The sequence below is a fragment of the Alnus glutinosa genome, chromosome 3, assembly GCF_958979055.1.
Source record: "Alnus glutinosa chromosome 3, dhAlnGlut1.1, whole genome shotgun sequence".
Lineage (NCBI taxonomy): Eukaryota > Viridiplantae > Streptophyta > Magnoliopsida > Fagales > Betulaceae > Alnus > Alnus glutinosa.
This window is the reverse complement of record NC_084888.1, coordinates 35479926-35492633: the sequence shown is the minus strand read 5'-3', so window position 1 is coordinate 35492633 and position 12708 is coordinate 35479926. Positions and strand designations below refer to the sequence as shown.

The following is a 12708-nucleotide window of genomic DNA, read 5'->3' as shown; positions in this document are numbered from 1 at the left end:
CATATAAACCCTAAAACCCCTAATTCTAAGGGTATATACTATATAGCGATAAACCCTAACCTTAAGTATATATACTATATATAGCTATAAATTCTAACCCTAAGTGTAAATACTATATATATCAATAAACCCTAACCCTAAGTATATATACTATATATAGTTATAAATCCTAACCATAAGTATATATACTATATATAGCCATAAACCCTAACCCTAAGTGTATGTACTATATATAGCCATTGACATAAGTGTATATAGCTATATATATAGCTATAAACCATAGTGTAAATACTATATATAGCTATAAACCTTAATCCTAAGTGTATATATATTATATATATATATTGATAAACACTAACCCTAAGTATATATACTATATATAGCTATAAACCCTAGCCCTAAGTATATATACTATATATAGCTATAAACCATAACCCTAAGTGTATACACTATATATAGCCATAACCCTAAGTGTATGTACTATATAAGAGACTAAACCATAAGTATTTAATTTGTTATGTAGCACGTAACCCTCAAAATAATTGCATTTACTATATAAAGCCATAGATAGCAAGGTTAGGGTATATATATACAAGTCATTATAAATGTATATAGTTTCTAAACCATTTAAATGCATGCATATCTATATATATAGTATTAATTATAGGTTTTTTAACTTTGTTATGTTTGAATTTTTTTTTTTTTTTTTCTAAACGTTGATGGTGTACAAAACTAAACCATAATTTGAACTATTTGGTTTAATTATGCATATAGTACAATATGTAAATTAGGTTAGGGTTTACGTACTTATGATATATACTTAATAAAATAAGGAGTTTTTTTTAAAAATAAAAAATAAAAAGAATGAACACAAAACAAATTTTTTTTTTTATTTAATAAATATTTGGGGGGAAAAAAAAAACATTTGGCCACGTGTTCTTTATACACCTGGCAAAATATGGACACGTGTATTTCATAATCGCGTCTATATGGACACGTGTAAAATACACGCATCCAATTGGACACGTGTATTATTACATGTGTCAATCCTGATGCGTGTATGAAATACACGTGTCCAATTAGACGCGTGTATTTTTACACGCGTCCAATTGGACGCGTGGATTAATACACGCGTCTATATAGACACGTGTAATAATAAACGAGTCCATATGGACACGTGTATTAAATACACGCGTCCATCTAGACGCGTGTATTTAATACACGTGTCCAATTGGCCGCGCGTAGTTAATACACGCGGTCAATTGGGACGTGTATACTACTAGCCAGGTTGTCATAATAACACGTGGCTAGTTGGACGCGTGTCTACAGTGACTTGTACTGTAGACATGCGGCCAATTGTGGTTTTTTTAGTAGTGACCGGAGAGCACTCGTAATTAATACTTTAAATCTGGTTTTTCTCTAAATTTTTAACAAAACATACAAAAACTACTATTTAATAAACTCTTTATCAAAAGTTAAATTTAATATCGATGTGTTAGAATCTCTCTTTAAATATAAAGAGGCAAAAAGTGTGTTAATTTTTTTTTTTTAAGATTATTTTTTGCATTGAATGATTCAAAAGCTAGGTTTGACTTGACTTAAATTTAACGCATTAACTACTTGTAGTATCTAACTTTATCGATAAAAATAGTATTTATTTAAAGAAGAGAAACATTTATAAAATTTGTTATTTAATAGCTTTAAAAAGTAACTAGCTAAATCAAAAAAAAAAAAAAAAAAAAAATTAGAGTTGAATTTAGAAAATTTTTAAAGAGTTCATTGTGAATGCTCGAAGTTAGTCCAAACATACGTACTTTCATTTCACAAACGAGCCAAGTTAGGGCTTAATGAATGATTTGTTTTGGCCTAGAAAAGCAATTGCACAAAAATACTTATACTTCTATGCTTGGCTGCCACTAATAAAATTCGTATAAAACGAAGATGAGTCGGTTCTTTATACTTGAGGGTTATTTTTGTGTAACAAAAAGCAAAATGATAAAAATACTCCTCAAATATATATAAGGAATTGGCTCCTCTCCAGTTCATTTGAACGGGAGCGGATCTGATTCCTTAATAAGGGCTGAAGAGGGATACAACTTTTTGGCGAAGCTATTCCAAGTTTTGATAATTTTTTTTTTTTTTTTTGGTTTTCAATCATTTAGTTTAAGTTTATTACGCTGACATGGATTCTCAAGTGTATTTTTAGTTTTCACATATTTTAATAATATATATTAGTTTAATAGATTAAAATTTTCTCCAACCCAATTTTAAAAAAGTACTTTGGATTTGAAGTTTTTCTGTTCATACACTTACAAGCCGGTTCAAAACTCAAAAGGATTAGACTTAAACGTTATCCTATGCACTTCCTCATATGAAGAGAAAAACATTATCACATACATGGGAAGCCATTTGGGTTCCTTATATGGTTATGGTAGATCTCAGTTCTTTTGATGGTCATGGATGTGCCAGAAAATGGGTAAAAACTCAAGGAGAATGTGAAAAAAGGGCTCGAAGGGGGAGGGTACGTATTAAATTATGTTTCAGTATTCATTGAATAATGATGGGAAAATGCATCCCTAGGCAATTCTTTAATTTTACCCTACTAATTCAGTACACTGAAAAGTGAAAATTGTCATCCATTAGCCTTGAGTAGTCAACAAGATCCAGAACCAATCTAAAACACCAAAGCCTACAAAGGAAAAATGATTTTTTTTTTTTTAATTAAAGTATCGAGTAAATGGTTAAAATTGATTATTTCTTATCCACTTTAGTTGATTTAACATAAATACTAGAATATAGGTCTTAAGTTATTCGAACCCAACTTTTATATATATATATATATATATATATATATATATATATATATATATATATTCTTATGAGTAATGTTACTCTTTAAACTTATTTTTACACCGACTAATGTGACTTGTTTTAAATGATTTTTAATTTTTTTTTTTTATTTTTAAGTGGCTGATATAGGAAGCTATTTAAAACATACAACGTCAGTTGGTATAAAATGGGTGTGAAGAGTAACACTATTCTATCGAGGGAGAGTTTGAACCTACATTCATCAAGTAATACTACTTTTCAAATCCATTTATCACACTTATGCTACACTATCTGATATGTCGTATTTTAAGTGGTTGTCGAGTCACCATCTTTCAAAAATTTGCAATGTCACCTATCCGTTAAGATTTTCTGTTAAATAATAACGCAAGATGTCAAAATTTCAAAAATACCCATTTTTTTTTAAAATGCTTCTCTCTCTCTCTCTCTCTCTTCATATTTTGTTTTTGTTTTTCAATTTTTAATTAAGAGTAGTTCTGTATTTTTATTAATTTTACAAGTGTATAAAAAGAGACATTTCACCGTTTGACATTTGATTTAATCTTAAACTCTAACCATAAGAGTGATATTGCAAACTTTTGAAAGATGGTCACTTGACATTAGCAATTGTAAAATTTTGAAGGTATGATTGTAAAAAAAATAAAGGGCAAGTAAAAAAGGAAAAAGAAAACTAAAGATGACACTGTCCAACAATATGCCAATAGTCTATGGACGATTTAGAGCCATAATCATAGAAGCAGCCAACAACAAATAACACATTAGATGCATAATTGTAGCTTATTAACATAAGGAAATCAGTGAACAAAGAAAAAAAAAAAAAAAAAAAGAAGAAAGAAAAAAGAAAAGAAAAGGATATCAGCAAGTAATTGCGCAGGCAACTGGGGTCCATAACTGCAATGAACATGATTTTTATATGATGAACAGTTTAGTAGGTTCCATGCTGTGTGAATTGGGGGAGGGAAAAATGGCAAATTTGCTCAATCTAGCATCGCAATGGCTTGAAAAGCATTCACGGTCATTCCTCCATCAACAGAAATGGTCTGTCCAAGGATGAGACTTCCTTGGCAAAGGAATGCCACCAAGGATGAGACTTCCTCTGGTTCTGCAACACGCTCAAGAGGAGTTTTACAGGCTACCTCTTCCACATACTTCTTGTTAGCAATCACCTTTAAGGAAGGGAAACAGTTAAGCAGTGAGAAGTTTCTGCAATTTAAAAGTCTATCCAGTAATGTATCAGATAGAGTTTTTAACAAAAAAAAATTGAACTAGATCTGAACGCTTTCAGTTCTGTCACCTACATTCTGGGTCTGTACAATTTGTTTAGGCTGCGTTCTTTTTGAAAGATTTCAATTTTCAAAGAAAGGATTTTGTACATCCCATGATTCAACCACACATTGGTAATGGTCTTTACAATCTAGTTGATTTCAGATTGCACAAAGTCGCGCCATAACATAAAAACATAAAAATTTGCGCATGTCATGACTATTTATTCTTTTATCAAAAAATGCAGAAGCCGACTTACATAATAGTCCACTATTTGATTCATAATCATTCTACAAGGGGTCAACAAAATAGCTTAACAAACTGCATCAGGAAGATATACATTAATGCTGTTGGATGAGGACTGAGTCATTATGGTGCTGATGGTAAAATAGCAAACATGATATTGGTTCGTGTATCAAACATTAATATATGTACAGCATGTTTGCTCAAAAACAATCGTTGATGTACTTTTTGGAAGTAATATATGGAAGAAGATTTCCCATTATAAGTAACCATAAAACAAAAATTAACGTATCTGAAACAATCATAAGGAAAGGAGACTCTTACCTGCTCTACAAGCGAGGTTCTGGTATACCAGGGTGCAACACAATTGGTCCTGATATTGTCTTCTGCCCATTCACAAGCCAGATTTTTCGTAAGCTGATTAATCGCCGCTGGGTATAGCAGACAGGAGACACAATTCTTTTGCTTTTTCACACGCAGCAAGTTTAACAATCATGCTTAAGCAAAAGTACATCATATCATGAGAGCAACTCACCTTTACTTGCTGCATAGATGGATCCAGAACCTACACTGACCGCACCTGCAACAGAGGAAATGAACACAATGCTTCCCATTCCAGATGCTTTTAGAAGAGGATGTGCAAGTTGGCAGAGATGGAATGTAGATTCAAAGTTGGTCGTCATGAGGGTAGAAAAATCTTCAGGAGTGTAGTCAATGGTTGGCTTCCTGATGTTTGTCCCGACATTGTTTATCTAGACCCAGACGATCACAGAGAGTAAGCCTCAGAATTCAATGGAATAAGAAAACTTCTGAAATTGATGCTTTCTGTTGGTGAATACAAATATATAAAATTGAGATTAAACTATTTAAGATTTGAGTTAATTTTTCTAATTATTTGAAGAATATATCTTAACCATAATTAAATAACTAATAATTAGTATTAATTTTTTTCAAAAAACATTAAACAATCATGACATCTAAATTAATTGAGTAGTTTATAAACATGCTCGACTTCGTTCCAAAAATAAATAAATATGTTAGGGAAATATTTGTCCCCTCTTTGGAGTGGGGCCAGGTTTGCCCCTCAAGTGGGATTTTGGACTCCGGACTCCAGATGAGTTCCCAGACCTTGAGCCTTGGTCATTAGCGGCCTTCAGTATTCATGAGACCAGTCAAATCAAGTCAGAAAAAATATCAGACGTCTACGTTGAGCCTTGTGCTTGACAGGGACAAAATAGACATATAACATGCAGGAGTATAAAATGGAGTGTCAGGATTATTTGAAAAAATCGATTATTCTCTCGAGCTCTCTCTCTCTCTCTTTTTCTCTTTCTCTCATCTTCATACAAACACTTGATTGATTTGATCGTCGGAGGAGGCTTCGCTGGTTAACCCCGACGGGTCTTTCTTGTTTTGCAGGCCAAGACACAGATGAAGAGACGTCCCTGATGATGCCACGTCACGGGACCAAAAATTGCATCAACAAAACAGAACATATTATTTAACTGACTATTGTGCGAAGAAAAAATTACACGAACAAGAGTTTGAACGCTCAATATTGGGCTCATTATAGCCATAGGAGAGGCCTACTCACCAGAATGTTGAGCCTGCCACCGAAAACAGAAGCCACCTCCTCCACGAGCCTCTCTCTGTGGGCACGTGACGACGCGTCGCACACCGAACCAGAGACCACAAAGCCCTTTGCCTCCCAATCCTTCAAGCACTTATTGAGCTCCGCTTCGTTCCTGGAACACGTGTGCACGGACGCACCAAACCCAGCTAGCTCCTCCACCACGGCATGCCTACCCACAAAGCAAAAAACACATTAAAAGCAACGGATACGAGTTTATCTGAATTGAACAAACATGCCAATTGGGAATAAGAAAGTAGATATTTTCTTTGGAACCAAACAGAGTGGGAGTGAGAGGAAGAGACCCAATGCCACGGGTACCGCCGGTGACAAGAGCGGTCATTCCCTTGAGGGACCATCTCGGGCCTTTACCACTACACTCCATCAATATCTCCAACTCTCTCTCTCTCTCTCTCTCTCTCTCCTTGTTTGGGTCCGTCTCTATTCAAGGAATGGAACAGGATCTCTGCATTTCAATAGAGAGGCCATTTCATGGCTGGGATCTTTTGAAAAAAGATCTATGGCTTACAACTTACCACGTAATAAGCAGTTTGTTAACAGGAAAAATACAAAATTAACAAAAACAGAATAATCATAACGTTAAGCTTAACGTTAGATTAGGAGAGGTTTGTTTGCAACTCTTGACGAATAAGCTCAAATTTATAGGGGTATTTTAGTTTTATTGAAAAAAATTTAATATTATTTTTATTTTTTTGCTGGCCTTAAGGACATTGACAATTTTTTAATAGTTTAAGAGGACATTATCAATTGAGTGGTAGTTTGAGTGGAGTATGTAGCCTTTTTTTCAAAAACTATTAAAAGTCCAATTATGACCAAAAAAAAAATTAGTCTATCGTATTTGATTAAATCACAAATTATAATAAAAATAATTATAAAGACCTGAATCTCAAGATATTAAGATTTTAGAGGAAAATAAAGAAAAAAACAAAAAGTGGCATTAATGGCATCCCTAAATCAGTAACTAAACTCATAATTTCACATGAACTTAAAATCAACATGTCATCTTGAAATTAAATGTCTAGTGGCAGATATGAATTCCGCATATCGTTTGGAAAAAAATCAAAGGAAAAAAGGAAGATGAATAATTAAAAATTAAAAATTTAACTATAGAAATTAAAGGTCACATCTAAATTTGTCGTTTTAAATCTCAAAATCTATGGTGTCGACCTGAATAGACCAACCCTATACCTTTTCTTATTTGGATTCTTTTTATTATTATTTTATTTTATGCTATACAAGTCTTTCTTATTTGGATTCGTTCAGCCGTCTACTTTTATTTTTACTAGCCGAACTAAAACTCACATTATGAAATAGTTAAAATGTTATTTTGGTCAGCTTTGTGTAATTATTTTTTTTAAAAAAAAAGAAAATTATCGGCCTAGTCACCTTAGCTAAAGATTTGACTAGTTGCTATAAATTGTAGCTCAATAAATGCATAAATTCAATTAACAAAAAAAATCAATTAATCTAATTCTCTTTCCTCTTTTAAAATAGTGAAAATAGATAAAGAAATAATATTTTAAATAAAATAAATAAATAATAAGAGCAAATTTTTAAAATGTTGAGCCGTGAAGTGTATTTTTTAAATTAATTATTAATTTGAGATAAATATATGTACTTTTCCAATTTAATATAAACCGTGAAAAGGATCAATTAGTGTGCGTGTGAATAGGAGTCTCACAAAGTCGTGTCATGGGAAAAAGTGAATAGGTCACTTTCAACCTGAGAGCACTCACAGTTGATGCTTTAAATTTGAATTTTTTCTAAAATTTTAACAAAAATACACAAAAATTATCATTTAACAAATTCTCTTATCAAAAGTTAAATTTAGAAATCTCTATTTAAATTTAAAGAGCCAAAAAGTGAATGTTAATTTTTTTTAAGATTATTTTTTACATTGAATGTATTAAAAGGTTTGGCTTGACTTAAATTTAATGTACTGAATACTTTTAGTAATTAACTTTATCAATAAAAATAGTATTTATTTAAAGTAGAGAAACATTTAGAAAGTTTGTTATTTAATAGCTTTAAAAAGTGACTAGTTAAATCACAAAAAGTAGTTTTTCAGAGTTGAATTTAGAAATTTTTAAAAGAGTTCATTGTAAATGCTCGAAGTTGGCCCAAACATACGGACTTTCATTCCATAAACGGTCCAAGTTAGGGCTTAATGAATGATTTGTTTTGGCCTAGAAAAGCAATTGCACAAAAATACTTATACTTCTATACTTGGCCATGGCCACCACTAATAAAGTTCGGATAAATCGGAGACGAGCTAATTCTTTATACTTGAGGGTCATTTTTGTCTACAAAAAGTAAAATAATAAAAATACCCCTCAAATATAAAGAATTGGTTCCTCTCCGGTTCATTTGAATAGGAGAGGATCTAGTTCCTTAATAAGGGCCGAAGAGGGATACAACTTTATGGCGAAGCTATTCCAAGTTTTGATAATTTTTTTCTATTTTTTTGTTGGTTTTTAGTTAAGTTTATTACCCTGACATGGATTCTCAAGTGTATTTTTAATTATTTTTCACATATTTTAATAATATATATTAGTTTAATGGACTAAAATTTTTTCCAACCCAATTTAAAAAAGTACTTTGGATTTGAAGTTTTGCTGTTCATACACTTACAGGCAAGCTTATTCAAAAGGATTAGACTTAAACGTTATACTAAACAGTACTTCCTCATATGATGAGAAAAACATTATTACAAATTAAACATGGGAAGCCATTTGGGTTCCTTATATGGTTATGGTAGATCTCAGTTCTTTTGATGGTCATGGGATGTGCCAGAAAATGGGTAAAAACTCAGGGAGAATGTGAAAAAAGGGGTCGAAGGGGGAGGGTACGCGGTACGTATTAAATTATGTTTCAGTATTCATTGAATAATGATAGGAAAATGTATCCCTAGGCAAGCCATTATTCTTTAATTTTACCCTACTAATTCAGTACACTGAAAAGTGAAAATTGTCATCCATTAGCCTCGAGTAGTCAACAAGATTCAGAACTAATCTAAAACACCAAAGCCGGCCTACCGAGGAAAATGATTTTTTTTTTTTTTTTCGATTATTAAAATTGATTATTTCTTATAGGTTTAAGATGATTTAACATGGTACTAGAATATGTAAGTCTTAAATAATTTGAATCTGACTCAACAATATATATGAGTAATGTTACTCTTTAAACTTATTTTTACGTACACCGATTGATGTGACTTGTTTTAAATGGCTTTCATTTTTTTTAAGCGACTAATATGAGAAGCTACTTAAAACACACAATATCAATTAGCTGGTATAAAATGGATGTAAAGAGTAACACTATTCTATCGAGGGAGCTAGCTAGAGTTTGAATTTAGCTACATTCATCAAGTTATACTACTTTTTTAATCCATTTATCAAACTTATGTTACACTGTTTGATATGCCTTGTTTTAAGTGGCTGTCGGGTCGCCATCTTTTAAAAGTTTGCAATGTCACCTATCTGTTAGGATTTTATGTTAAATAATAACACAAAATGTCAAAATTTCAAAAATGCCCAATTTTTAATATGCTTCCCTTTTCTTGTTCTTTCTTTTTTTCCCCCTCTTTTATTTTTATTTTTTAATTTTTAATTAAGGGTAGTTCGTATTTTGTTAATTTGACAAATGATTTAACCCTAAATCCTGATGGTAGGAGTGATATTGCAAACTTTTAAAAGATGACAACTTGACATTAACAATTTTAAAATTTCAAAGGTATTATAGAAAATAAATAAAGGGTAAGTTAAAAAAGAAAAAAAAAGAAAAAAAAAAAAAGAAAAAGAAAACTAAAGATGACACTGTCCAATTTTCCAAAGCAGTGAGGCAGCATCACAAAAAAAGAAACCTACGTAAAGCTGAGAATATATATGTCCTCATTCCTATTGGATTACTGCATATGAATCCTTGAAAGAAACAGATGGAGACACATCATACACATCATGCCCATGTGCGCCCTCTGGCCCTTCCTGTGCACGTTAATACTCAGCCACGCACAGCCAAACTCAGACCTCGCAAACTGTTCTCTTTATATAACACACAACTCAACTCACAAGCCAGACAAAATAAACATCTCTCTTACACAAAACAGGCACTTCATGGTAACCGAAGAAACCAGCCTCAATTTCCCCCTTCAACACCAGATCGACCCACCCCTCTAGAATCACGTACAACTGTACAGGCTTTCCTTTAATGGAAGAAAATTTTTTGTTGGGCAATGGGCAACATATATTCCCTCTACTCTACTACACATGGCACTCCGAATAACCCATTCTTAAGTCAAAAGTGATGTTTCATCAAATTTCCTTGTTAAGAAACGTTGAAAAGCAAACACTGATACCTCGCCGTGTATTATGGAGGAACCGTCGGTGTCAAAAGGTGGCTATACCCTGTACCATGTTACTATAACCAGACAGGGTGTAGGGTTCTTTGACATTGAAAATTTTGGATAGTTCTAGGGTGCTAGGGTTGGTCTTCGGTTGTAATAGTAGCTATAGCGTAGTGCCAAAAGTAAAAACAAAAAAAAGCGTAAATAGTGCCAATGATGTGATCTTCTCTCGCTGGCTGTATAAAATAATGGTTTTGAAATTTGTTGTTTATTCAATTTGATTCCATGGAGTTGGTGGACTATTTGGAGGGTCTACAGATAGAGGAAAGAAAGTGTGGAACAAAACACAAGCGTTTGGAATTTATCGGGAGGATCAAACGTGGGTGGTAATAGATCTCTCTTGCTGTTGGTAATCATACAGGTAAGGAGGGAATTCATGTTGTGTGTGTATGTCTCTTAGTTTACTTTAGTCCTTTGGGATATTGTAGCTGAAGTGACTCTCAAGTGTCAGTTACTCCCAGTTTTTCACCCCTTACAAAGCCCACTGTCAAATTATTCATCTCTCTCTCTCTGACTCTCTCTCTCTCTCTCATGTTCAAACTTGCAATTAAAAGTTAACCGTGCCAAAGAAAAACGACTGATCAATTGCCAACTTCAGAAAAAACCTAGCCGCCTGTAACACAGTGATAAAAGGACTAACAGCTGGATCACATCTCTAAAACCTTTTTTTTTTTTTTCCTAAGTCAAAAACCTTGTTGTTAAAGTGACATGAGTAGTATGCTCGATCCACGAAGTAATTAATTCAGAAATTACTTCAGTTTTCAATTGAATTAATGGGAAAGGATGCATTAGAACACGAATAATTGGAAGGAAAATATCATTGCACAACATGTTTGATATATATAAGCTATTCATTCTTCATCAATCATCATGTGTATCAATTTAATCAACCACCTTGATCACCTTGTCATTTTATGATCACAGCAAGGAAGTGGGCGGATAGTGCAAACCCATGCCAACTGATCATCATTATCAAACTAGACAGCTAGCTCCAGAAGAGGTAGAAAGGAAATTAGATGCATTGGAGATAATTAAGTCAACATCGTTGAAAAACAAGCCTTTGATCATTTCATTCAAGATTTAATAAGAGCAGAAGTAACCTCTGCCTGTTAGCTAGCTATAAGATCAATAAGAGGTAGGAAAGGAAAGAGAGAAACAAATTAACATCAACGATTCTCTCTTCCATACAGCAAACAAAACGTAATTAATTACTAGCTTGTTCGATCGATCAGGCCCACAAGATTGCACCTTAATTACTTCACTTTAGGTGGATCGATCACCAAGCCTGAGCTCAAGATCCAACTCCTCCATGATACTGTTAGGCTTAAGTATTCCAATTACCTCCGGCGACTCATGAAGATTGTATGTATCATCTGAACATGCCTTCAGAAAAATCGACAGTGAAGAAACAGCAGTCTTAGGTCTTTTGCTACAAGACCCAGTTGGTCGATTTTGGCTAACAAAGGAATTCATGCCCACAGACAACTCAGTTTCAACATAATCATCATTATAACCTAGACATGATATAGAGTGATGATCTCCCCTAGGAGTCTTTTCCCCTTGAGGTACTTTTGATTCTGAGATTCTCATAAGTCTAACCCCCACAGTCTCGGAACAAGAAGATGAATAAGCAGAGGCAAAAGTAGTATCATTTTCACTTAAATTTTCTGGAATGGATAAGCCTGAAACCCTAGAATTAAGTGGTAGAGTACCTGATGCAACAATAGTAGGGCTAGAGTGATTGTGATGATCGAGGGCTTCATTGATGGGGCTTAGAGATTGTTTGAGCCTCGCTCTATCCCTTCTATGGACGTTCATGTGACCACCTAAGGCTTGGGCAGACCTGAATTCTCTATTACAAAAATTACAAGAATAAGATCTTGGAGGCCATACGCATCCCCCAAGATCCCCAGCCGCGTCTTCCGCAAACGCCTTCTCTTCCCATGAGTTGTTTGATGGTACTGAAGAATGCGACTGTAAGACTTGTTTCCTCTTCATCCACATCCAATACGGAGCTTCCTCCATCATTCTTCTTCCACCAGCCAAGAATTAATTAAGCCAAGACATATATATATATATAAAAAAAAAATGAAAAGAAAAGAAAGGGAATAGGGTTTTAATTCTCTCCGAGGGTGAGAGATATTATAAGGTTTATATGTATTGAATGCATGAAAGTAACTGGAGAATCTATGGGGAAGAGAAAAGGTCTGGTTACTATCTTTGCATTTTTGGGTTTGCTTTCCCTTGGCTCTTCCACTGAAACTACTCTGTTGGTTTTTAGCAGGTTTGCTACACAGTCGTT

At 33.5% G+C, this 12708-nt stretch overlaps 2 protein-coding genes across 5 annotated transcripts; both read right to left on the bottom strand.

Moving 5' to 3' along the window:
- Positions 1-3739: 3739 nt before the first annotated feature.
- LOC133862844 (tropinone reductase homolog At5g06060-like) lies at positions 3740-6446 on the bottom strand. Of its 4 annotated transcripts, none has more exons than XM_062298724.1 (5): positions 6289-6446; positions 5948-6155; positions 4889-5105; positions 4678-4784; positions 3740-4013 (listed from the first exon to the last, which is right to left on the bottom strand). In XM_062298724.1, the coding sequence occupies exons 1-5, from the start codon at positions 6366-6368 to the stop codon at positions 3825-3827; spliced, it is 801 nt and encodes a 266-aa protein (XP_062154708.1). In that variant the 5' UTR covers positions 6369-6446; the 3' UTR covers positions 3740-3824. The 4 variants fall into 4 exon arrangements, with proteins under 4 accessions (XP_062154708.1, XP_062154709.1, XP_062154711.1 ...); XM_062298725.1 differs by having other exon boundaries at positions 4678-4739; XM_062298727.1 differs by having other exon boundaries at positions 3941-3985; positions 4678-4739.
- Positions 6447-11451: 5005 nt separating this feature from the next.
- LOC133864324 (probable transcriptional regulator RABBIT EARS) lies at positions 11452-12708 on the bottom strand. Its single transcript, XM_062300618.1, has one exon. The coding sequence runs from the start codon at positions 12432-12434 to the stop codon at positions 11670-11672; it is 765 nt and encodes a 254-aa protein (XP_062156602.1). The 5' UTR covers positions 12435-12708; the 3' UTR covers positions 11452-11669.